At 33.6% G+C, this 27,240-nt stretch overlaps 4 protein-coding genes and 1 non-coding gene across 5 annotated transcripts; all 5 read right to left on the reverse strand.

Annotated features, from left to right (window-relative positions):
- Positions 1 to 2,358: 2,358 nt before the first annotated feature.
- On the reverse strand, positions 2,359 to 10,618 carry LOC122608051. The gene is made up of 5 exons (XM_043781134.1): positions 9,713 to 10,618; positions 7,309 to 7,450; positions 4,895 to 7,216; positions 3,372 to 3,809; positions 2,359 to 2,718 (listed from the first exon to the last, which is right to left on the reverse strand). The coding sequence occupies exons 1-4, from the start codon at positions 10,576 to 10,578 to the stop codon at positions 3,432 to 3,434; spliced, it is 3,708 nt and encodes a 1,235-aa protein (XP_043637069.1). The 5' UTR covers positions 10,579 to 10,618; the 3' UTR covers positions 2,359 to 2,718; positions 3,372 to 3,431.
- A 1,498-nt stretch (positions 10,619 to 12,116) lies between these two features.
- LOC122607513 (protein WHAT'S THIS FACTOR 1 homolog, chloroplastic) lies at positions 12,117 to 17,459 on the reverse strand. The gene is made up of 2 exons (XM_043780502.1): positions 16,153 to 17,459; positions 12,117 to 12,554 (listed from the first exon to the last, which is right to left on the reverse strand). Exon 1 carries the CDS (start codon positions 17,334 to 17,336, stop codon positions 16,182 to 16,184), a length of 1,155 nt encoding a protein of 384 aa, XP_043636437.1. The 5' UTR covers positions 17,337 to 17,459; the 3' UTR covers positions 12,117 to 12,554; positions 16,153 to 16,181.
- Positions 17,460 to 17,493: 34 nt separating this feature from the next.
- Positions 17,494 to 17,566, reverse strand: TRNAV-UAC. The gene has a single exon. It is a non-coding gene; the product is annotated as a tRNA-Val (tRNA).
- Positions 17,567 to 19,453: 1,887 nt separating this feature from the next.
- On the reverse strand, positions 19,454 to 22,573 carry LOC122608682 (cytochrome P450 CYP749A22-like). The gene is made up of 5 exons (XM_043781772.1): positions 22,297 to 22,573; positions 21,967 to 22,190; positions 20,621 to 20,853; positions 20,155 to 20,533; positions 19,454 to 20,047 (listed from the first exon to the last, which is right to left on the reverse strand). Exons 1-5 carry the CDS (start codon positions 22,571 to 22,573, stop codon positions 19,616 to 19,618), a joined length of 1,545 nt encoding a protein of 514 aa, XP_043637707.1. The 3' UTR covers positions 19,454 to 19,615.
- A 4,037-nt stretch (positions 22,574 to 26,610) lies between these two features.
- On the reverse strand, positions 26,611 to 27,153 carry LOC122609105 (protein FAR1-RELATED SEQUENCE 5-like). Its single transcript, XM_043782165.1, has one exon. It carries the CDS (start codon positions 27,151 to 27,153, stop codon positions 26,611 to 26,613), a length of 543 nt encoding a protein of 180 aa, XP_043638100.1.
- Positions 27,154 to 27,240: the final 87 nt, after the last annotated feature.

Here is a 27,240-nt window from a genome sequence, read left to right on the forward strand (position 1 = left end):
GGTCAAAGTTAGATGAAAAAGACTTGACCAGTCAAAATAGAATAATTAAAATGAGACGGAGAGAGTATTTTAATTAACTTGTAAAGTGTGTTATTCTTGTAATAGATCCGTATAAGCTATTAACAACTTGCGTACGTACTCCCCTAATCAAGGTACACATCTTAGACGTAAAGAGCGATTAATACTTTGATAAACACTGTTTCTTTTCCAATAACACACCTGTTTCCTGTGCTTTTGTTATGATTAAAAAAAGAAAGGAATAATCATGTGAAAAGTTGTCTCATTGTAAGCAATAGTTAGGTCAACTTATGAATCGAACTATCGAAGATACCCAATTTGTTAAAAGCACATGAAACATCCCATTTTTTAAAAATAAAAACAGTGAGTACTTGAATCACCCCGCTTCATGATCATTTCTCAAAGGAGGACTCGATTAAGTTATCGAATGATTCAAGTCAAGAACGTATACGTCAAGGGTCGAACAGATCAACTAAATTCATTTTAAGCTTCGTTTAGAAACAATCAAATCTAGAAAGCAACATATACAATATATATCACTTTCGTTAAATTTTAGTAGCTTTGACCAACAATTCTGTTTACACTAACATTGTCAACAATTTTTTATTTTATTTTATTATTACTTTTTTTTAAGGTGAATTTTGCAGAAACTTCGTGTCGCGATTCGATAGAGGTCTAGCATACGTTTTCTTAACCGGATCCGCGCTAGAAAGCTCCCTCAAAGTAAAAATACTTATATCAAATACCCAATGGGAGGGAAAACACCCTACTAATTCGTCCGAAAGCACGACGATTAATAGGGGTAACCTTGCCTCTCATACTTGAACTTAGGTATACCCAAGTCAAACCCTCATAAAAGGACTACATATATCTCAAAGTTGATGGAATGGAGATTCGAACCTGAGACCTATAAGTCAGCAGGGAAACTCCAAACCACTACACCTTGCACTAACATTGTCAACAAATATACATTTAAATATATATAGATGAAGTACATGTAATATATATTTTTTTCATTTTGTACTTGTATAAAGGTTGTGATATAGAAATGTTTTAAGGTCCCCATGTTCCTGCATAATGTATGAACCAAATAGGAAGAATATATAATATTTTCATGATGGAAAATAATATACGAGCTAAGTTCAAGTTTTTATGTTTTTCTCAAATATAATAATAATAATAATAATAATAATAATGATAATGATGATGATGATGATAATAATAATAAAAAAAATATTTATTTGTTTAATATATATATATATATATGTTTGCAACTTGCAATGTCATCGTGTAATGACATAAATCAACATTGAGTCTAAAGTCAGTATAAGATTTGAACTCGACATCTATGAATATACAATTCTAAAACAACCTGTTATGTCAGTATGACTTTGTGCATCAAAAGCCATTACTCAATGCTTGTCTTTTGAATTTTGATAAAAGAGAATGCTTGCCTTTCTTAAATAAATAAATCCTCTTTAACTAAATAACCTAAAAATCCTCATAACACTTTAAAAAAGTGACAAGTGGTATTCATTAATTCTCTTTCTTAATTTTACCCCCTGATTTTTCCACATATCATCATCCAATAATTAGGAGGATTTTTAGGCTAATTAGTTAAGAGGATTAATCACTTCCGTAAATAATTTAAGAGTAATGATATATCAACCTAAGAAATCAACCTAATAATCAGCCTAATAATCAACCTAATTCTTTTATCACTTAACATGTGTAAACCATTCATTCTCTCTCCAAAAATCTTTCTTTGATTATGCCAAATGTCATCATCATGTTATTAGATTGATTATTAAGTTGATCTATTATGTTGATAAATCATTTTCCATAATTTAATGTAAGTCTATGATACTCAATCACCATACTTCATACTTTTATTATTATATATTAAAGATTGTTTAACTTCTACATTGCATCTTCATAGACAAAAATGGAAAATAGAACAAATACATTGATATGTTTGTGTATATAGTCTGTTCACTCTGTTGGCCGTAAATAAATAAAATTTGGTGGTTGTCAAAATTATTTTGAATAATACAAAATTGTTTTTGTATTTACTGGAAAGAACTGGGCGATGTCAAAATTATTTTGGATAATAGGTTGACATCAATAATGCTTGAATTGGCATCAATAGTTGGTTCAGTGTTGAGGCGAGTTAACAAGATAGATCCTTACCAAAAACAAACTTATTTCTCAGTCATCCGATGAACCGGTTAACTGTTACAATACATTTCCTCTGATAGATGAATAATAAACCTGACTAGTGAGTGTCAACTGCGAGCCGATTCACACAAGGGATTGACTTGTGTTGTGTTTTCAAAAACATTAGATACAAACAGTAATAGCTGAAAGTGAAGAAAGTCAAATGAACTGAAAGGGTTAAACAGGTTGAAAAGCATCCAAAATATAGATGCATCACCTTTCAAACTTAACACAGAGAAAAAGAGGCAACCGAACTACCAATTTCATTCTCAATTTTTCATTCGGGCCAATCTTGATTGTGCTTGAAAAGCAAGACTTCCTAACATTTGTCTTTACAAAGTAAATAAAATTCTAGAAATATTAGCCATAACTATGTCAGAATCTGCTTTCAAGAAGCATACCAGAGGTGGTGACCAAAGATTCAGGAAAAACTGCTTTCTTTTAAGCAGATATGCCAAACTCAGATCTTGACCTCTTGTTAGCCTGTGAAGGTTGCATAAAAGAGAATCATGATGAAAATGGTTCGTAGAGATAATCTTTTTACCTTTGATGTTATGATGTAGAACTAAGTTGAAAAAACAAGAAAAAGTGAAATGAACATGATAGACGATTTTTATAACTCACAGAGTGGGAGATTTTCACTCTTTTCCTTGAATACAAAAAAACAGAGCCGTGACTATTAATTTTTTTTAAAGGCAAATATTAAACACCGCATAATTATACATACATTTGTCTACAATGGGACTCGAACCCACAACCCATTGGTAGATGGGCCAACTCAGATACTGCTAAAGCTATAGGCAAAGCCTTGAAGACAAACCACCGCTCAAATAAAACCACCCTTGGTTAAATACCATCAACAGTACATTTACCCAACTACAACTCATTGGTAAAGATAATCAGGTAAGAAATGCAAAATCAGGTAAAAAAAAATTCAAAGTTGATACTAATTGGAGATGGCGAATTCTACTGACTTATGGATAAAGTAAACTGATATGGGTCATACTTTGCATCTAGCTCATCAAAAGGATAAGCTTCAAAAAGTACTAGATTGAACGAATACAGGTTGAGCAGGACAAACACGTCAAAAGTCACCCCAAATGTATCACATGTATAAAGCGAATTTTCGTAATTACCTTGTGTACTTGAAGAAATGGTGCCCAGCGGAAAGCAGATGCATCTACTGACTACTCATTCTACAGCATATTGACACGTCCTGACACCCTTGCACTGCAAGTTGGGCACAGAGGACCCATTCCACCTTGAGTCACAGAATGACCCGGATGGAGATGAAATTCATTTCCACACCAGGGACAGAGACATGTCATCTGATTTCTTCCTGCCTGATTTGGCATCATTGTGTTCTTTCCAAGCCAAAAGTTGGAATCGAACTGTTGCTCCATTGGTGGATTGTAAGAGAAGATCCTAGGATCCCCTTGAATTGGAAGTGGATTATGTTGTGATCTACCTGTTAAGAAACTGAATTCCACGGGTTCAGGTCTACCTGATCGCAGCCCACTCAGACCAAAACCTTCACTATACCTTCCGTCAAGTCTAAACTGCCCATCTGGAGCCTGTCAATATCGAAAACTTACTCCATGTCATTTACAATATTAATAATGGGCTGTTTCGACGCCATTTACTTAATAATGCGTCAAACCGGGTTATGTTCTGCCTCTAAGGAGTAAAAGCATACAAAAGAACAATAATAATATAAGAGTCAAAAGTCAAAACCTGCAAAAATGTACTTTTAGATCCTCATAAAACATTTTACTGCATTATGAAAGATTACTTTTGAAATAACTTTTGTAGTCATTTTTGCCACCTTAATTGTATATAAGTAATTAAGTACTTCTGGACATAACTCATTTGGGCCCAACCAATCCAAACTGTTTCAAATTCATACCCGTAAAACGGCCATTTATTAGAACAAGGTCAAAAAGACATTTCAGATTCATACCCAAGAATCAAGCACGGGACATTTTTTCGAATAGAGATTTCCTGACCAGCAAACACCTTTTTGTGTATAATTTTAGCATTTTAATGTAACTTATATGTTCGATATGATCATAAAAATTTCATAAAATAATAATCTACTTTAATTGTCACTTTGGTTTAAAAGGTTATGCTTAGGTTCGGCACTACTCGGGCACTGGTGTAACTTGAGGGGCTGCTAGGCACGGCTTAGGCGTTAGTCCTTCCAATTATACAGTATTTTGTATTTATATTTACCATTTCTTTCTCATATTTTCAATTATATTTGTTATGTACCTAATTAAATTAAAGATACATAACTTTAACGGGTTATAATATGAATAATTATTATATGTTATAAATAAAAGTTATATACAACATGTAATATCATATTGATATCCTGACATTGATACTCTACTCACTACATTTTTGTGAAAACGTTTGGTATGTAAGTGAAGACGTGAAGAATCATGTGTATTTATGTTATATAGAGGTGAATTTTAAGCATGTTTAAAGCATTTGTTTTGTAGAAAATGAAATGTAAGGTTTATACACACATTTAGCGAAAATATAAGTCTTTTTTACCCGAGGCGCTCGCCTAGTACCTAGGCTTCTTTATTTACCCATAACGCCTCAGAGTGCTTATCTCCTTTTTAAACAAGTATCGTCACAAAACTAATAATACCTTATCCGGCATTATATTGAAGGAGTGAAAAGAGCTAGAAGATGGGATCTCTGCATGTGAAGTGTTGGATTGCAATTGACTCAAATCACCTGTTCTCCACATACCACTTGGGACAACTTCTTGATGAGGTTGGCCATGATTACTCCCAAAACCTGAAGTGAACTTATTTCCTGAATTCTGATATTCTTGACGAGGTTGGCCATGATTGCTTCCAAAAGCAGCAGAAAAGTTATTTCCTGAACTTTTAAATTCTTGATGAACTTGGCTTTGATTGCTTCCAAAACCAGAAGAAAACTTGTTTCCCACATTTTTAAATTCTTTATGCGTTTGGTCATGATTACTTTCAAAACCAGTAGTAAACTTATTCCCTGAATTCTTAAACTCTTTATGAGTTTCGCCATGATTGCTTCCAAAACCAGTAGTAAACTTATTTCCGGAATTTTTAAACGCATCTGGTTTAATTCCCTCCCATGCATTATGAAAGCTACTATTTTCAATGTTGCTGGAAAGATTAAATAATCCACCCATTGAACCTCTTCCTACTTTGAGATCGTCCACCATACTACTATTGACCATACTTAAATTAGTATGAACATCAAAAGCTTCTTCCATCTTTGATGAAACATGAGGGTTTCCAAAAGCAAGACTTAACTCATTGCTGTTAAGATCTCTGTCCGCATCAAATTTGAGCCCATCCAAAGGTGTGGAATACATCTTATTCTCGAAAATGTCATCAGAAAAGTGATCAAGCAATCCTCTTTCGGAACTCTCCTCCTTGCATTCATCCATTGTATTTTCATACAGACTAGTTACATCATCCTGGAACCCAAATGCATGCTCATTTTCTGATGGAACAAGTGAACAAAACTCAAGATTGCTTTTTTTATTAAAACCCAAAACATCTCCTGATTCATTATGTTTTTCATCATTGTTCCTAAAAATATCGAAGTCCTCTAAATTGGTTTCCTCTGATTTATTTGCAGCTTGCCCACCACCAGATAGAAGTAAGCTGCTTTCAGAAGTTATTTGTATCATGGGTTCATCCATCGAAGAAAATGGGAGGTCACTCCCAAGAGTTTTATTTAAATCACTTTCTTCCTCAGAGGCAGCCATGCCTTCCATACTTGCTGCACCAGAACTTCCAAAAGTAATCGTCCCCACATTAAATTGTCCATCTAGCCCGGAGCTTTCCATACCAGAAAAGGGTTTATTTACATCATTATAAGTGCCATGTGAAAGGTTATCAACAGACCTAGTAGAAAGCTTCTCGGCCACTCTTGCTTCATCCTTATCAAGCCCAAAACGATCAAGGAAAAACCCGGATGATGACTCACCAAAAACTCTATCCTTTTCAGATGCTGAATCATGAGAAGCATTACCGATATCCATATCCCTGTTTGTATCAACACTCTTTTCATCGCAAATGCTTGTTTTTGTAGGAATCCCGGTTTCAGAGACAACAGGATCAAGGACTCCAACACTGGTGGCACTACCAGTATCTTGATTGAGCACCTCATCAGTGGCGCATAAAGTAATGTTGCCGGTCCCAATACCATGGCCTCCCTGTTCAACTGGAGATGAAGAGTGCAGGACATTTCCAGAATTCACAACCTGATCAAGATTACAATCTGACTTAATGTCACCACAATCAACACGCATTTCACCAGAAGTGTCAGGCTTTCTGTTGCGCTCATCAATAGAAAATAGGACTTCGTCACCTAAAAGTTCCGACTGCGAAACAGCAGCTTCAGAAACTTGGTCTGGTCTAGAAACTTCATCATTCATGTCACATGATTCTTCAATAAAATTATTTATATCTGCATTGGTATGTCCATCATGTTTACTATGAGATTCAATGTTAAGGTCACTAAAAAACCCATCAGTATCGGATTCATCACCGGAATTTCTTTTGTTCAGGTCACAAGGAGAAGCAGGTCCCTGCATTTCACCAGAATGTATATCATCAGCTTCAATTACAACATTGTCTCCAACAGAAACTGATATTAAGGACTCTCTGTTTGGAACTCCAGTCATCAGAACAGGATCACAATCCATTTCTGACACCAACACTACTGACGGTTCGGTTTTCTCTCTTTCATTTTTCACATTGCACCCCATATGGTCATTTTTCACATCTCCTCCTGCCACTACCTCCATCGCATCCAATGTGACTTGCTCCTCGCAGTTTGCAGGTACAGGTGGGGCTGATAGTGAAGATGGTGTTGGAGACGATGATGATGACGGTGATGGTGATAGTGATGACGACGGATGATCAATGGGGCCATCTATTTTGGTGTCTTCTTGTAGAACAAGATCCACATCCTGTCATAAACAACAAAATGAAGAGAATTAGAAAAGAAAAGGTGAGATGGAAGGATGAATGAAGAGAATATTTGTTATATATGCCAACTTACATTCACAGAAGGTCCTTTCAAAGCAGAATATTCAGAACTGTTAATGTTTACGTGATTTTGCTTTTCCAAGTTTTCTTCTCCAATAATCGACATCATATATGAAGATATATCCTTGCATGACTCAAACTGCCGACCGCTAGGACTGGTTATCAAGGTAAGTGTATCATGTAAGATTAATGAAGCCATAACATCCAAAACTTTAATATCATTGTGACTAACTATGAAGCATAATCTACTTCTTAGATCCACATGACTACTTTAGACAGTATAAGACAAGAGTTGGAATGATTAGAGCAGCACTTCTACTTCCCATATGTAAAATAAGTGTGCATTGTACAAATATCAGAACTGACTTTGAACAACTTCAAGACCTAAAAAAACGTAATCTTAAGTTGAACAAACCTTTTCATCTCCACTACAAACAACAAAACACCCATGCGGCTGTGAACACACTATACTTGGAACGTAAGAGCTTAGAAAGATCCAAAATCTAATTATTTAATACAACCTATGCTATAAGAAATTATTACGAATCCATGGTTTTACCAAGGCTTTATGAGATATTATAGAAAACTATGACTCGTGGACTTGGAAACAAAAAAAAAAACTATGGCAGTACCTGTACATACAATGCGCCACGGATGAAATGTTCAAGAGTATAAATCTACTAAAGAACTTCTATTGTGCAGGTGGAGTTAAAACTTTTATCGTTCCACAAAAGGTTACCACTTCTAAAGTATGCAACTCTAAAGCATTCAAATTGATCCAAATAAATTATAATGATCCAGACTTTCACAGGATTTTCCTAATTTACTAAAATTGACATGCAACATCAACAATTGTATGAAATGACAGGCTAGCATTAAGGTGAGATTAATAATGAAGTAGTTTATGATGACATAAATTAAACTATGCTGGCTCATGAACATGAAATGAATATGTGCATCACCACCATATATAAAAAAAGCATCCCACAAACACTTCTATTTTGAAGTATAGCACAACACTCCAGGCATCCAAGTCATACTCATTTGATGATGGAAATATATATTAACACAAGTAGGAGAACAAGAACATATCGTCTAAATTTTGATAACTAGTGTTAGCAGAAAACCTTGAATAGGAATGTGACTTCAATTGAGAATTGTGAAAACTGGTATTACAGTAGAAGAAACCAGTGAAGCTACAGTACTATTTGATGTATTCATCAAAGCACATAACATTGCATAGCTGTAGACAATTCAACCCTAGATGGCTCTGCATGGGTATGATGCAAGTGGTTAACTAGATAAATTAATATTTTGAGATGCCAGATACAGAGATAAAATTGGAAGCTTTATAGGTGAATCAATCCAAAATGTATGCTTATCTTTACCATCATCTTTGTACTCCTGACTTCATTTAATGGTTCTGTTTTCTATATCCCTAGATTGATCATCACCTTTTTTATAATTACACTTTCCCGCAACTTCAGGTTTTTACCCATAAACATATCACATCTTAGCAAAATATCCAAAAGAAGGCATTGCCGAATAGAATATTTATTTACAAAATATTGACAAATTCAGATGTTATTGTTCATAGGCCGGGTTCTATCTGGAGCGAGTGGTGGGAGTAGGAGGCATAACTATTGCATGTACGTGTTCTTAGAATTGATTTGAAGTGTTTAATGCAGGCGAGGCGAAAAGACAAAAAATGTTAAGTCGATATGATTAGGCAAACTGCCTCAGTGCCTTGTACAAGAGGCAGCTTTAGTTTATTGGGGCTCATGATATCAGAAGGACCAAATTCTGTTCCAAAATGTAAAAAAAAAATTCCATAAAACATCGCTACACATACAGATCCTATGTTCTAGATTTGCACACAATGTACCATGCTCGTACCATAACCAACTAGTTCTATGCACAAACTATGTTGAACATAACAAAAAAAAAAAGTGAAACAGCACAAGGTTACTAGCGTTATATATTATAATCCACTAAACATGTATCCTAGCAAATTAGATCAGGATATGGTACCAAACATGAAAATTGCCTAACCATGAAAAGCCTGCTCTCTATAGAATTCTAACAAATATGACACTCTCCTCACCTTTTCTTATGATAAATTTCTAAAATGACAGTATGAATGCTGAAAATGAAGCATCCGTAATCACTCCCAAAAAGCCAAGTTCATAACTTTAAGCAAACCATGTACATTATAAAACCTAAAAGCAAGACAAAACCCTTAGGTAGTGGCAAATGAACAAATTGTTGCCTCGGCCCCAAACATCTACCAAATTAAACAATTAACACTATTGGCATACACAAGATCATGACACTCTAAATCCAAATTTCATGACTTTAAATCAAGGCACATACATAACATATCATAAAAAACAAAAGCAAGAAAAAAAAACACAAACCTCAAATACCGTCGAACAAACAACCAAATCCGACCTTCCTTCTTCTTAATACACAAACTCAACTTCCATCCTTTCGGCAAAACATCACCAAACTCACTTGCGTCGACTACCCTCCTTTTCCGTCTCCTACTCCCCCATTGTCCATTTAACCCTCTCAAAAAACCCAACAACTCGTCTTCACTCCCCATTCCGACCGTCCTTCTCGTAATCTCCGCCCCATACGGATTATCCAAACCCGATAACTTTCCTAAATCCACCACTACCCCTTTCTCATTCAAAACCCCTTTATCTCTCTCAACATCATACACAACTTCTTTCTTAACAAACCCATTATTACTATTCCCATTTCCACTATTCCTAACTCGTTTATTCGGCGGCCTAATGAACACGACATTTTCATGTTTCCTGGGCCTCCCACGTTTCCGTTTCCTATTTTTCTCCGAATTTAAAAACTCGGCTAACTCGACACTATTATTGTTATCGAATTTATCGATATCGTGAAACTCGAGAGAATTATTTGATTTACAAAAGTGTTTTAGGATGTTTATAATTTGGGTGTTTTCAGCTTGTTCGGGATCGTTAAGTGAAAGGGTGTGGGACCCACCTCGGAGGTGGTGTGTACGGCGGTGGACGGCGGAAGGAAGACGGAAACGTGAGTAGGTTTGTTTACGGCTGCCGGCGGATTCGTTGAAAACATTGTGATTGATTTTGGGGATAACGACGTCGTTTTGGAGATCGAATGAGGATGAAGAAGATTGAGAGAGAGTGTAGAGGTCGGATTGGGAGAGGGTGGTTAGGTCAATAACGGTTGGGATGGAGGAGGGTGGCGAAGGGTGGTCGGTGGCGGTGGAGAGTGTGGTGGTCATGTTGAAAACTGTGGAGAGGGTGATTTGGGGGCCAGGAAGATGTAGCATTTTATTTTATGTTTTTAAAAACATATAAAAATAACTGTATTAAATTATTTTTTGAAATATTTTTTAATAAGGTGTTACTCGTGAATATTAAAAAGCATATCATACATCGTCTTAACTGTATCCAAGCTAAAGAGTCATTTCGCAGAATGGATTCTCATTTTAAATCATTCGATTAGAAATCCCTATTACCTGGATTCAAAGAAAAAAATGTCACTAGAATCCGTCATTGCTGAAAACTATATACAAGACAACCAGAAATATGTTTATAGTAAAACTTAAACTTCAGACTTCTTTGTGAGAAAACAAACCTCTTTGAATTGGAAGATAATAAAAGTGAAAGAAAGAGGTTTATCGACATAATTAAGCCAGTTTCATAAGTTAAGAGACGAGCTTTAAGAATAACATTCTTTTAATCTAATTGTGTTATTTTTGTTAGTGCTCACAACGATGCCGGAATTTGTTACTAATTCAGCGTTTAAGTCAGTTCTTGTAAGCCACTCTCTTTTATTTCACCATTCTATTTTATTGTTGGTCTGACTTGGCGAACGACACCGAATTCTAGTCTCATCGTTTAAGTCAGTTTTTGTTGGCTTTTTCCTGTGATGAAAACCAACAAGATTAGTTGACATTTATCTTGATGTAGTGATGACTGATGATATGCTAGATCCAAGATTGACATGAATAAATCTGATCTTGACGATAGATCTAAATTTATAATGGGACAAGTTTTTATATCTTGTAGGGACAAACTCAAACTATGATAAACTTCGTACACATTGCAACCTTTGAGAAGTTGTCATGTAAGATTATCGGTAATTTGTTCCCAAACATATTTGTGTCATTTTTTTTTCTTCGTATTACTATGGCTAATATCATTTTTCTAAATAATGTTAGTTATTTTAATGAATTTGTATTTGTATTTTTATTATGTTTAATTAATTAATTAATAAATAAAGTAACATGTAAGTGATGAGGTGTTGTTAGTAAATATATGTTAGTTCAAAAATATTGACGTAACACTGATATAGCAAAACCGACTAGTAATTAATCTCATGATTTTTCGGAGCAACCATTGTAGCCAAGGTCTATTCACTTTTAACAAACTCTTCACAAAGATTAAAGAAAAAATTGTATACATATAAATAATAAAAATATGAACACTTTTATACTGTGTAAATTCGTCATATAATATGTTAAACTATTCCAATAATAATAATAATAATAGAAATGGTTCTTTTTAATGGATTTATGCATTTCGTTTGTTTGATTTTTATCAAAACCATATGGTCTCATCAAGAATTGAAGTAGTCGTGAATCGTGATTGCATTGTAAATTTCTTTTGCATTAATACCTAAAATCACAGTTTGTTAGGCCGACCGACTTTTTCTTTTCCATTTCTTTTCCAAGTTATTCTAACTTTAATGTATATTGAAACTGACAAGGACCGGTGGTAGATTAGTGATGAGAGGGGCATTACAACCACTCTACTATTACCACAAATTATAGCTTGACCATTACTATTCATCACACTAAAATGGTGGAATGGGTAAACACTTGAGTAGCAACTTCTGTAATTTCAAACTAACCAACTGACAAGGGTGAAAGGGAAAGCCATGTTCTCCCATTTACTTGATGTGAACAGAAACACGTCAAGATTAAAGGATGAAGAGAGATACATGAATGGAAATAGATATGGAGACATATAACCATCGCATTTTGACTATTTGAGTGACTTTGGAGCTCGAAATGCATCATGTTATGCTCAACCGAGGCTAAAGCACTCCACGTTAAGCTTGAAGACAAAGAAGTTTCATAGAGGTCAACATAATGACTAGTCTTGTGCACTTTTGAGGTTTTATGTTGATTAGCATCATTCCTTTCTTCAGTAACCACTCATGCAGCACTGATAAACTGATCAGAGGATGCACCTACAAGTTAGACAGTACGATTTAAAGCAGAAGAGTATGGGCACACGAATAACACTAATAGCAAAACTGATTTGAATATTAAATAAGTGTATACCTATTTACCAAATAAGGTTATGTATCTCATATCCAGTCACTCATGAACACAATGTAACTTAGACATAGATGAAATGGGTTGAACTCTCTAGTTTCATTCAAAGACAAAGGTCATTCAGGTGTTCAAAGGGTCCATCCAATTATCAAAACAACATTACAAGTCATTATGATTTCTTTTATGCCAATTATAGCCAAAATCTTTCTGAACGACAAATATCCTTATAATAACATTGTCGCTATACAGTTTGCATTATTTCAAAGTTATTAACAACTTTGTAACTACTATTTTCAAGTTTTAACCACTTGGTCTTAGATCAATTGGCCACCTGGGGCCCTCTTTGGGGGTTCTAGGGGAGGGGATGTTGGCTGGGAGACTTGGGATCGAATCTCAATTCCCCATGGTCTTGGGCATTTACCTCTTCAGACGTGTTAGGGCCGTGTTATCGCACCCTTGGTCTCCAGGGGTGCCTTCGGGTTCCAACCGCTAGCATATTGCCCGCTTGGATGTCGCTGCTAGGGTTCGAACCACTAACAAACTAACACGCCGTTCTAAAAAAAATAAAAATAAAAAATAAAAACTATTTTCAAGTTTTGACTGGAATAAGGAAGTACAAAAACAGACTACCAGATTCGCAGATGGATACCAAGACAGCCTTAAATATTATTTCCAATCATGATTGGGCTTAGTGTAACTTTCGGATACTAAGATTGTCTATCATTATCCCTTACTTCAATAACATAGTTTCCATGCTCATAATTCACATGCAATACTGATTATCTATATAAAAAAGAAGAAGCAACATATAGATGTTTGTGGGTCAACCCTAACCTGTTTGAACCGTTATAAATGTGACTTGTTACCCGTATTGACCCTTTACACAACCCACTTGACCGCCCTATGCCATCACTATGTTAAACGCCTAACTTGTGAGATAAAATGGGGTTTTTGTAAACTACTTAGTTGTATCCTTTCACATAGGTATCAAGCTATCAGCAACAACTACTACTACAAGCCACTCATAGATAAAACATCAAAGATAGACCAAAAATTAGAAATTCGAAACCCTAAATTGTTTCAAGGTTATATAACTGTATAGAAACTTTGTAAATTCTAAAGAACGACACATGATTCTGAATTTTAATAACACCTGCAACACGAGTTTGATCGATCAGATTATATATTACTCATAACGGGTCAAGCGGGTAATCTACATACTAAAGACTTATAGTACAATAGAATGTTTACAACTTCCGAAAATCATTTATTTCAATTATAACAAATAAGAAAAAAAAATGATTATTGCTTGAAAAGAGTTTTCATGGTCATATTCGTACATCAACTATTTATTTAATAAATAAAAACGACCATTTGTAGGAGGACATATCAATCCGACCTTACCCATATCCGGCCCATATACTTTGCCACCTCTGATACAAGCATCAGATAATGGTTTTCTAATTGAATTCAATGCAACATATGGCTACAAATTGACTAAAAAGTGATCTTTGTGGTGTTTTCCCCTAAACAACATAGCTGCTAGCATATAGCATAACCACCTGTACAGCTGTATGCAACTCAATCACAGTCTATGTTGGTTAAGAGTTAGTTATTCAGAGCTGATTGTACCTGCATATAATCAGTTAATTCACAAAGTAAAGTCCATGATATTTCACTGGCTTTCTGTGATTATGGTAACTCGGTAAGAGTAACTAAAAATTGGAAGTGAAAGTAAAAGGAATGTCCATTTAGAAACCGGAAGTGGAATTAGATGAAATGACTTCACTCAGTTATAATTTTCACAAAAATTATGGATATAATATTGACCTATTAGTATGAAATAATCCTCACTGCATACTCCCTCAGTTCTGTGATTCATTACCACTACGGTTTTCAATGACAATGGGAAACAGTTGAAGGCGTTCAATAATGATTGTTTTGACAACAGCAGAATACGATAAGATTTGCTGATGAAATGCGACATAAAGCTGATGGAGATTCTTTATTTAATGATGATATAATAAATGCGATGATATATGAATATATATTAGAAGCTAATTAGGTTGCCAAAAGACATTGCAGAAAATGTGATATACGATGGTATGACTGGTGAAGTTTTGAAATGATTGGCGAAAAATTTGGAAAATGTAATGAACCTAAGTTGTATCAGATAGAGCACCATATATCTTCAATATGTCTAAGATAGTGGAGATGTCGTTATTTGGTTCACCATCTCAAAAAGACTTCAAAAAGAAATGAATGTTTTAGATGGAATGCCAGTTTGCGCCAGGGGGGTTGCTCATGCAGTAACCAAGAGAGAGAGCTAGATAACAAGCTTATGTTAAATCTCAAAGGTTTGAAGAAAGATTCTTGAAAAGCAATATCTTGATAAAAAGAAAAAGACCATCGCCATTGAATTTGTCATGTGTATGAAATTTTAACTCAAGATGAAGAATAAGAAAAAGATTCTACACCTATGCTCTTTATAGGCTGCTGTAGATAAACAAGGTCAATTAAACCAATTTAATAAATTCAAAAAGAGTGATAATAACTTCAAGGGTGTAAATATTTCAAATTTAGTGAATAAGACCAAGTCATATTAGTGACATATGCTAAGAGAACCAAGGAGGCCAACAAGATAACGAGAAGTTTAAGGGAAAGAGAACCTGTTTGTAACTATGATAACTTTGAGTGTCATTTTGTTAGGGGAAAGTTACAAGGACTTATCTTGTTCTCCATCATTAAGATTTCAAACCTCTTTCACCCTAAACTCATATTACCTTGACTATCCATGTTTCTTCCAAACAATGTCATTGATATGTCTTGGTCTCCCCATTACCCCATGGGAAGTGATATTAGTACCACACAACTTGATTAATTTACCACAATCATGCATTAACTGTTTGTACAGTGTGCTGTAATATTTGTATTATGCGGTAAATTAATCAAGTTGGGTGGTACGAATATCACTTCCCTTACCCCATATAATCACACCAAAAGAGACCGAGATTCTACGGTCACATTTAAAGTGAGCATCAATCTTGTATCTTACCAATTGGTTTAATTGAGCTTGTCTTTTTAGTTTTTACAAAAGCATGAACACAACACGAGTCACTTATTAAGTCATGGATGCAAAACTCCTTTTGACTTTTCATGTAGAGTTAAGATTTCAGAAGTATGGGAAATTGTTGCAAGAGGACTTATCAAAATGTCGTCTGTTGCCTTTCGATAATTTCATTCAAGCCCTATAAATGGTATGAGCTTCTATCTAGTTCTTTTGCGGTCATTCTACGAGAAGCTCCACAAATGCAAAATGGTGTTGTATCTAAAGCATTCATTACATTCCAGAAGTCTTTAAGTTGGGTAAACTAAGATGCAGCCTTACTGTTGACTTCGACTTATGAAGACACATCATGTTCTAAACTTATAGGATCATAGATTCGAATTCCAAAATTCACCTTCTCAATAGCAAGTAATATATCAATAAGACCAAAATATCAGACATACCTTAAACAAAACAGCTCATAATATGTTACTCAGATATCTAGTTTTTGCTTGTCTGCAAATTCATAAAACTTCTCGTTGAACAAAACCTGCGGATCTTTATGAATCAAGACCCCATTTTCATCATAAGCATCCTTTAAGAACACGGTCCAATTCATCTCTGTTCCGGCCAGATAAAAACTCCTGGGCTGCTTCAACAACATCGAATAAGTATGCTTAGTGAGACTGAACTCCTCTTTAAAAGCCACGATATGATGAATCGACGCTCTTTTCTCCAAAGTCAAACTCAAAAACTCATGAATAACCCCAACTCTATACTTCTCGGCCTCCAACGTCCAAAGATCCAAACTCGCCCCATCAGAATACGGCGAAACAAGAGGAAGCGTATTCAACAAATTCAACTTTCGCTCATCTTGTTCACCCAAATCCAACAACTTCCCATGTTTCACCTTAAACTGAAACGCTTTTTTCGCTTTATCTTCATCTACCATAAACTCTCTTTCCAACGCACTCACCGCAAGTTTAGGATCCCAATTCACTAGCTCCAAAATCCTCTTCCCGTCTCCCTCAACGACCGTCTTAATATACTCCGGATACTCCCTCACACGATCTCGAAAATCCTCGGGTATCCCGAACAACGAACGACAATGATAAATCTTACTTAAGGGAATCCGTTTATTCGCCGACATCATTAACAATTTCCTAACAACATCTACCCTCTCCTTTTCCATTTTCTCCATAACCCCTTTTTCCTCTTCTAAAAAATTTTCCATAAAATCCGTAAACCCGAACCATATCTTATCGTCAGCGTGACGATAAGTTTGGAAAACTAACGGATGACGCTGGATAAACTTTAAAACTTTTCGCCCGCGAGCAAACCCAAGCTCGCGGTAAAGTTTGCCAGCGTCATCGAGCCGCAACACTTGTTGCGGCTGTTTTGACAGGTAGTCTTTTGTTTTTGTCACAAACCGAAAGTGGTTGTCGCGGGTAATGATGTTTTCGAAATACGGGTTTCTTTCGGACTCGTGTTGGACATGTTTTGTCCGTGCAGATTCTTTCTTTTTGCGTTTTTTGGTCTGTGATTTTGGGGTTTTGGTTTTTAAAAATGATGTCGAGTAACATCGGATTGTGTTGGGGGTTTTGGTCGGGTTAGTGACGGCGGTAGAAATTAAACGCCAAAATGACATGGGTTAAAGGATTAAAATGATAATAATTACTGAAAGTTGTTAATGGGAATGAGATTAGTTAGAAGGAGGAGAGTGGCCGGAAAATGTGAAACGACGGCGTATTGGTGGAGGAAACTGGAAAATGTATTAGAAATTTAGTGACAAAAAAGAAAATCTGTGTCGCTGCCCGGGATCGAACCGGAGACCTTTTGCGTGTAAAGCAAACGTGATAACCACTACACCACAGCGACTTTTTTGATTAAATGTGTTTAAGGGAAAGATCATGTAGAATAATTACAAATTAGAAAAATGTTAGATGATGTTAACAATACTTACTTGTGCTTACAGTAGTCCAAATGGTGCGTCCCAAGCATCAAGGACAGAGGACTCCATTGGGATGGAGCGTCCTCCAGCAGCGTTTTGAAGGGGGGTCCTCCTCAAGACTCTGCAGGACGACACGATGTAGGATTGGAAGGAGGACTAATGTGATGTTGGAGTGGGTTAATGTGGGGTAGCATGTGAGGTGGCATATGGGGTAGAAGTTTGTGTTATAGGCAGAGGGAGTTTTGAGGGGAGTCCTGCTGACGTGGCAGTGAAGAAACTGGAGGACTCTCCTCTAACATCATGATATTTCACTCACATAATTTTTTACATATGTCAAAAGAGAAATTCTACAATGACAAATAAATTTTTACAAATAAGTTTTACAAACTTATGTAGACCAATCAAATAAGGAAAGAGAATATAAAAGGAAAAAGATAAGATAATTCTATGGATTTTCATTGGTCTACATAAGTTTGTAAAAGTTTGTTTGTTATTGTAGAATTTCTCATGTTAAAAAGCTTTTCATAAATTTTGTGGTTTGTGAGGAACATCATTTAAACTAAATGATCTAAGTTATCATCTTACAAATTTATAATTAGAATTTGTTTGTTTAAAATAAGAACACATGATCTCCATGCCTAATTAGAGGAGTTAGTACAATAGAAAAAAAAAAAGTTTGTTTAGCCATGTCACATTATATCATCATGATAAAAATGGTATGTGTTTTAATATCATTTTAGTATGTGTATTGAATGTACAAGTCATTTTCTTTTCTTCGTTATGCCTGTGCTTATAAGGAAGACCGTTCTCCGTCTTCTTCTTTGCTACATCAGCATCACATAACCCAAAACTCCTCCTAGAACAATCACTGTTTATAAGGACAACTTCTTCAGAACTTCTTCGCCACATCATCAATTAATTATAATTTCTCTCTCACACACAAATACACCTATATATACGCTACACATATATATAAAACAAAAAAAAGGGATAGAAGTTGGCTGTCTGGACTTGTTGAGCGTCCCCCATCTTCTTGTGGAAGACTTTTATGGAAGACGCAGCGAAAAGGACGATTGGTGTTAATAAACGTCCGGCGTCTTGGACGTTTGGGACACAAGCCAAAGACGGCTATAAGCACCACCCTTATAAGCCTTTTCCAAACACAAAATTTGAAATCTTTTCCCCTGTTACACTTCTTTCAGACACAAAATTCAAATGCTATTTTTTTTTCTTTTTTCTAAAATCTCATCTTGATTATACTTTTGATTTACTTCTCCATTTTCATCTTGCTTTACTAGAAAGGTTTTTTTTACTAAAAAGGTTAACAAATTGTTGATTATGGGTTTTAATGAAAGTACTAAACTGAAGATGATGAAAATTAATTAAAATTCACAATAATAAATATTAGTTTATATATTTGATACATGTTTTTTTTTAGTTATTAAGTATAAGTGATTAAATTATATAAATAATGTTTATATGTATTAAGTAAAAAATAAGTACTTAATAGTAATTCTTTTATTAAATATAAAAAGAAACATGAAATTTAATTTAATATATTAAAATTTTAATTATTAAGTTTATTAAGTAATAAAGAATCAGGGTCGGAGTCTGCTTAAGGCAACCTGGATATCCTATTTAGCTACCTCAAACACGGTTCACTTTGCTCACTTGAATGGATACTGAAAAACGTTAACACAATGGATGGTGAGTTGTAGGTTTTATAAATCAAAAGTCCCTCACATCAACTGGCCTTACCAGTTTCCTATACCATACACGGTCGGGTCTACTGCTCGATTGTATTCATTAGTTAGTAAATCGCTAATTCTTGTTCCTAAATTAAAGAGTAGAGTTAGCACAGCTATATTAGACGTTCATTCACCTTATTAGAAATCAAGTTCCAACTTTAAGCAAATCCGATAATAAAGTTTTGAAAATTGAGAACAAATCTTGAGAGATCACGCAAACATAAACTTTTAGAGATCTTGAAAGATCATCTGGACACCATATTTCGGACGAGGTGTCACAAGCTGAAGTATTGGTTCATGTACATAGCTTGATGATGGAGTGAATCTATAATGCTGTAAGATCATCGAGAGGGTAACTTTCGCTTCATTCAAGGCAAAATTGGATCCCACACAGTTTCGGGGTCCATAACCAAAAGGGATGAATGCTCCTGGATTGTTGTTGGTTGCTTTAGCAATCCCTTCCGAAAATCTTTCTGGTTTAAACAAATGAGCATCCTTTCCCCATATCTCGGGGTCATGATGAAGTGCTAGGACGGGTACATGCAAGTTTATGTTTGCTGGAACAATCAGTTTTCCGACTTTCATTTCCCTTGAAACTTTTCGGATTATGACAACTGCAGGAGGATATAGTCTTAGTGTCTCGTTTATTATCATGCCAATCTGTATCGTACAAAAAAATGACAAATAGTAAGGATCTAAGATCTAAAAAATATAGTTATATATAAAAGTGCATATAGAATAAGAGTGTTATAGATCAATAAGCTTACTATTTTGAGTTTTGCTACGCCATCTGATGAAGGGATTTGTTGCCCAAAAACTTCTTGAACCTCCATCCGTGCTTTTTCTTGCCATTCAGTGTGGATACCTAAAAGAAGAGTCATCCATGAGAGCAAGATGGATGTCATTCCATGGCCGGCTGAGTAAAACGTTTTGCAGTCACCAATAATTTCCTGTATAGAAAACTTGCAATCTTTGTCCATGTAATATTGTGCGTTCAAAAGTAACCCGAGGTAATCACTCTTGAAGTTTTCTTCATCTTGTGAAGTTGGCATACTTTCTCTGTTTCTTATCATTTGCAGAATGATTTCTTGAATGCCCGTATCCAGTTTGTTTGATTCTATAACATCTTTATCTTTGAATATCTTTCTGTGAAGAAGTTTATTACATATAAGATCAATTTAAATAGTTGGATATTTCTTTAATTTATACGAAGGTTATGGTGGTTAAGTTTACCCAAATCCAAGAAGCCTATTTTTGTTTGAGTTTTTTGCGGCTAATAGGCTTAACGCCCCGAGCTTTTGGAAAACTTGCTTTCCTTCCTCATAGCTACTCCCAAATGCGGTCCTCGAAATCACTTCTGATGTTAAAATCTTGAATTCTGCATAAACATCCATCTCTTTAGTTTTAGCATCTTTCCACCGTTTTAGCATCATGCTGACGCTTTCAATCATCGCAGGAATCATGTCCTACAACCAAAGACCAAAAATCTGTACATTAGTATATTTAAGCTAGCTAGTGGCTTTAACATATTTTATAAAATATCCAACTACTTTTATCATTATGTTTAAAATTTACATATATTTAATATTGATTTGACCCAAACTCAAGGAAGGAATAGCCGACTGCCTTCTTCCACGGGTTTCAGGCCCAATACCTCGACGGTGTATGGGGGAGGTTAAGATGAAGACAGACGTTACCCCCTACCTAAGTAGAGAGGCTGATTTGACCCAGACTCACTGTTATCCAAATCCATTTTGACTCGAACTTATATTAATCCTCATGCCCCCCACAGAGTATTCTCCTGGATTCCCCACTGGTTCTTGCTGAAGATTCCAACTTGGAATCAGTATCAATTACATATGTTTATATCTATTCAGTTGCAAGTGTTTGACCATGCGGTTTGTTACTCCTTTGATACTGAGTTGTACTCGGTATGTTAGAGGCTGTTTAACTTTGTAATTATATTCGGATTGGTATTCAGCCTTTCTGCCAGAACTTAATAATCTTTTGGTATATATAAAATGAACCAAAGTAAAATCCCTTTTACCCAAAAAATCTTTGATACTGAGTCAATTGTAGAATTCCTTTTAACTTAACTCATGGTGACATATCGACTACTTAATTCGACCCAAGACTCAATGAATTGGGTAGCTAGCTAGGCAGTGAATTGTTTTCATTGCTGAGTGACATACTTTTAAGTTCTCTCTAGAAACATAGACATTCATTTATTCACTATGCAACATCTATGATAAGGAAATATATGTGTAGATAGTTGCAAGGGTCAACACTTACTGGTTGCAGGCTGTTGCTTATGCCATGGCATTTCAACCCATTTGTTTAAGAAATATATCAATTTAAATCATGTTTAATATCTAATATACAAAATGGGCTGGGATCAAAAAAATCAGCAAGAACATACTCTATATTAAAACTTAGTATATGATCGTATCCTTTTTTTAGTCATATTTGACGACCACAATGTCTGTTAGCATTTAGATATTTTGACTTATAACTTTTTCAAGCTAATTAAACCAATCCAAACAATTATATTAACGGGTAAAATGTTAGCACGGACTTACTTTTAACCTTTGACCATTGAAAGCATGAGTTGCTATTTTTCGCTTTTTTACCCATTTATCTCCTTCAGATAAAAGTAGACCTTCTTTATGTAATCTCTTAAAAACGGGCCCCATATCCGGTCTCCCCATCGAAATTTCTTTTTCACTCATCACTTCTTTGAGAAGCTTTGGTTCCGCGATAACTAATTCAGGTTGAGGACCATGCCAATATAGAAAGTTCTTTCCTGCGTCACAACACGCAACATATAATACTCCGCCGGTTACAGCAGAATAAGTATTAAAGTAAAACAAATAGGATTAAATCATCATAACGTTGAATAAAGAACCAACCGTATATTCTAAAGCATGCGTCCATGTGTGGTTGAACACGAGGGAATATGTTATGCGATGATGTGTCCATTGGCAAGATCATTGATTTGTTTCTCAACATAGAAATTTCCTTGGTGTTGCCATGAATGAAATTATAGGAAGGACCCATAATTTGCTGTGAATTCAACACATTTTTTATACGCGTTGGAACCAGCCAAAACTTGTTATAGAACTTGAAGATAGCAACGAAGAGTATAGAGCATAGTAGGCCTATCAAGTATCCTAAAATATTCAGCATTTTTTATAAGAATATCAGGTGTAGCCTGTGGGATATATATATATATATATCTTCTATTTTGGTACCGGTTTTGCTTTTAAGAATATTAATAAGTACTTCATGGGGATGATAGAGCATAGGGCTAAGAGGCACGGGCGGCTTAACATAATATATGTACTAAGCCCGTTTTTTTTTTTAAATTATTTATGTGATTGAATTTATAAATAATATCTATCTATATATATATTAAAATAAAATATAGATAATTGACGATTATTTTTTTTTATTAAGTAAAAAAAAGTATGAAATTTGAATTAATTATTAAGTTTGACTATGAGTATGTTTATTAGGTCAAAAATAAAAAGGCCTAAGTCATGCTTTAGACCCTCAAATCAAAGGCTTTAATATTTTGTATAGTTGGCCTAGTGTTTGGATTTTGAGTTAGATAATGTTATATTATTTGTATTCCCGCAACACCCTTATTAGTTTTCGCATTAACATCTGCATCTTTTTATTAATAGTAGTTCAATAATATTCCTCTAGTTAATTTCTATTTTTTTTTTCTTATTTAATTTATATGGTAATGAACTAGGTTTCCAAAATTGATCTTGGTTAAAAACAATAAAAACAGTAAGCCATCACTAGTGACATGTCATATGCATAATTGACTATGAAATGATCTACCTAAAAAGACCCTTAGCCGTCATGACTACACTATTTATAAATTTTATTATTTATTTATTGGGAAGGAGTTATATAATATGAAAATTAAGATTAATAAAATATTTAAAAAAAATAAATAAATAGAAAAAGAAGGAAAGTAAATGGCTGAGCTATAAATTACTCTCCAATATAAAAGACAATAATTTTTTTAGATAGATTTTTTAAAAAGTTGAAATAGAGCATATATATATATATATAATATATCTATATAATTATTAAAAGAGTAGTAATCCAAGCCTTTTAAATACATTTTCAAAATCAAACATATACTAAAAAGTTATCACATAGGATTTTACTTTACATGACATCTCCATATTTTTTTTTTACAATATTTATTTTATTATATGCCAAATTTTAGAAACAGAGGTATAAAAAAATACAAAAAACTTATTTATAATAATTACATTCAAATCATTTAACTAAATAAGTAATATCTTTTTCTTAACTAATAAATTATTAATTATTTTTATGTCTCCATTGTAAAGAGGTTGTTGAACTCCACCAAAACCATTCTTTTCTTTTGTATATCCTGGAAGTAAAAAAAAAAAAATAAAGAAAACAACTTTTCTTTGTTCAAAGTTGTCGAACAAGAAGAAAAAAAATTCAAAGGCTAATTTTGTTTTTCTTAGTTCTTGATAAATTAAAAGACAAGCATCCGAATGACGTTGGTTGAAATATAATATAGATTTAACGCAATTCAATCCACAATGGTTAAAGGTAATCAAGCTTATCTCTTTATTATTTATGTTAATTAATTGTATGTTATACGTGATTTATTTTTCGCTCCATTTATTTGTGATTATTACATATTATGTTTGTCATGATAATTTTGAATTACTGTAAAACTGCTACGTACAACACCCAATGACAAGTAAATAATTATTTTGATATCACATCTCATCTCTCATTACAAAACTCTATACATACAAAATTAAAAATTAAAAAACCAAATCCCATATATTAAGAAAAAACCCGTATACTAGAAATGAAAACATTGCATCCAATTGTTTATTATTATATTTCATATTCCGTATAAAAATAATAATACATTTATATGACCAGATTCAAATTTTGTAGGCAAAATGCTAAGGATAGTAACAAATATTATAAATCTTGACAGTATATATATTATTCTGATCTGAATAAATCTAAACATAAAATATATATCAAATATCTCAAGTTTAGCGATTTCATTTGATTTCTTTTCGTTCTTTTTGAGAAATCCGTCCAACACAATGACTTCGAATCTGTCCACAACAATGTGAGTTCTTTCCATGATGATAATTTAATGTAATATCTTGATTGCTATCTAAATTTTATTTAAACTTTTAATAAGTATAATGACTCTTTATTATGAAAACTAAGTTACTATCTTCATATGAATTCGTTTTTAACTCTTTTGGATATATCTTTAATTATGATCGACTTTGAGCTTTTAATGGATGTTTGGTTTGTTGATGCGCAATATGTAGGTTAATTCGTTTCTTTTATGGGTAGTGATTTGTTTTAAAAAAGACGTGAGTTAACAGTTATTTCTTATCCAATACGATGCTAGGAGCAAATACGCAGACACAAGATACCGTCAACCTTGCTCAAACTAATCCTCACGATCCAGGTAGGAAAGCAACACCATTAGGTATCTGATGAATATGTTCAGTTGAGTATATAATCTTTTGTCAATATTAAAAATTTTAAAAAATCAATTAAACATCCGCACATCGTCCGGGTAAAAAACCTATATATATATATATATTAAAACAATAAGAATCATAGTCTTCTTTCAATCTAAAGCTAATTTTAAATATTGCCACATAGGATTTTATCCTACGTGGCATCTCCATACATTTTTTACAATATATTAATTTTATAACCTTTATTTATTCTCAAAATAATCTATTTTATTTTATTAAATATAATATAATATATTAATCATAATTATATACACAAGATAAAAAAATAATATCAAAACTCATATTAAAAAAATAAAATAACGTCCATGCATCTACTAAATTGGCACACATATTTGACAAAAATAATATTATTTATTAAAATATATACAACTTTAAAGACTATATCAAATTTTAGAAATTATTTGAATATATTATTAGATTATATATGACCAATCAATTTTGTTGTTTCTTTTTTTTTTCTTTTTGCCGAAACTTTAACTAAAGCTGGTTGTTATTCTAATCACAAAACAAAGTCTATTATATAATAAAAAGCAAAAACTATAATGATTTTCTCTTATTTATCTTATTGGGTTTTTTTTACTTATTCGTATTGTATTTATGTGTATTTCATATGACTAAATTTATGTGTATTTTATATGACTAAATTTTTGTCATGTTTGGTTTTTTACTTTGTACATATTATTACGTTTGATGAATATATAACATGCTACATTATCGATTTACGTTTGATTTGTTGTAGTGTTAATCTATAAGGTGAATACATTTTTACGCGATTTATGGCTACACAAATGGTGTTGTTGATGATATCAAAATATCTTAGGTTAAATGTTCTTAGAAAGGATGTGTAATCACTATAGTAGGTAAAATGACTGTGCTATCGACATGTCCGAAAAAACAAAGGGTGACCAGAGTGATACATGAATTAACCATGAACTATAACATAATCAACTTTTACATAATAAACCTATAGAATAGCTATTTACTAATGTATAAAATAATCTTTTTAGCTAGCCGCGCATTGCGCGGGAAAAAATACCTAGTATATATATATATAAAATTATACTAAATGAAGATCTATGAGCTTTTGTTAAGGTGCATTAAAAAGTTATACGAGTATGTTTTGTTAATTTAAAGTAAACTTTTAATATAAAAAAAATACAACTTTATTATATACATTAAATAAAATTTTAAAGGCTTCAGTTAACCGTTTCCATATAAAAAAAGGGATTTTCTAACAACTGCCCCAGGGCAATGGTTTATTTTTTCTTTTTATGGATACTATTCTCCAATTTAATGCTCTAAATCAAAACTCACACTAATCTTTAATATTTTTATTTATTACACTCAAATATTTTACATTAAATACTACAATATAATTTACGTTACTTATTCTCAGCAAGTTAAAAGATATACCTTCTCCTACAATATTTTGCATTACTAGCAAATATTATTCAAATCATCCCTAGTATATATCAATTTACAGACAACTTCGTATGCTTTATGTTCATCAAGTTTGGACACAAATATTTTCAATTTTTCATGTTGCACTTCCAATGAGCATATAGCAAATCGTCACTCTTATTTGTAAACAAAATACCATCCAAATAAATAACCCAACAAAAAGTTTTAAAGACTTAAATTCTTCTAATACTTCAAAGTGAAAATAGGATTCAATCCTATATCACTAGCTAAACATTTCTTTCCACTCAAATTTGAAGAACGAGTACCTAAGACCATATTATTCTCTTTATTGCTACATGTGGGTTTCGTGTGTCCGCTTTCTTTGCATATCGAACAAGTCTTGATTGTCTTATTTGCCAACTCTTTTCCACCCATGAGACGTCTTTTTTTTGGACGCCCTTTTGTTACGGACTTTGGAGGACACAAAATATCACCACCTTCTAATTGATCGTCCATAAACGTCTCTTCTTGTGACACATTTTGAAACACACCGCCACTTTGTAATAAATTCCGACACCAACGTAAAGGTAAGTATTCAGGTGGAATTTTAAAACAATCTTTGTGGTTGAGCACCCGAAATATATGCCGACAAAGAATACCCCAAAACTCAAAGTTCTTGCAACTACACAATGCTTTTCTTCCATCCCAAAACACAATGTGCTTTTTATGATTTCCTTCATCAAAGTATTTTATAATGAACTCATTACCATGAACTTGAACAATCATATACTGAGTTGCTTTTGCATTTTCTTCTTAAAACTTTTTGAAAGCAAATGGCGTAAGAGCATGAAAAGCTTGTTTCAATAATGGTGA

The sequence above is a fragment of the Erigeron canadensis genome, chromosome 7 (assembly GCF_010389155.1).
Source record: "Erigeron canadensis isolate Cc75 chromosome 7, C_canadensis_v1, whole genome shotgun sequence".
NCBI classification, from domain to species: Eukaryota; Viridiplantae; Streptophyta; class Magnoliopsida; order Asterales; family Asteraceae; genus Erigeron; species Erigeron canadensis.

Coding starts and splice junctions, on each gene's coding strand:
- LOC122608051 (XM_043781134.1), bottom strand. CDS start 10,578: ATGACCACCACACTCTCCACCGCCACCGACCACCCTTCGCCACCCTCC. Junction 7,217..7,308: donor TGAAAGGACCTTCTGTGAAT/GTAAGTTGGCAT, acceptor TGTTTATGACAG/GATGTGGATCTTGTTCTACA. Junction 3,810..4,894: donor TCAATATAATGCCGGATAAG/GTATTATTAGTT, acceptor CGATATTGACAG/GCTCCAGATGGGCAGTTTAG.
- LOC122607513 (XM_043780502.1), bottom strand. CDS start 17,336: ATGTCATTTTGGCGTTTAATTTCTACCGCCGTCACTAACCCGACCAAA.
- LOC122608682 (XM_043781772.1), bottom strand. CDS start 22,573: ATGCTGAATATTTTAGGATACTTGATAGGCCTACTATGCTCTATACTC. Junction 20,854..21,966: donor TCAATGGTCAAAGGTTAAAA/GTAAGTCCGTGC, acceptor CTTTGGTTGTAG/GACATGATTCCTGCGATGAT. Junction 20,048..20,154: donor GCGTAGCAAAACTCAAAATA/GTAAGCTTATTG, acceptor TGTACGATACAG/ATTGGCATGATAATAAACGA.
- LOC122609105 (XM_043782165.1), bottom strand. CDS start 27,153: ATGATTGTTCAAGTTCATGGTAATGAGTTCATTATAAAATACTTTGAT.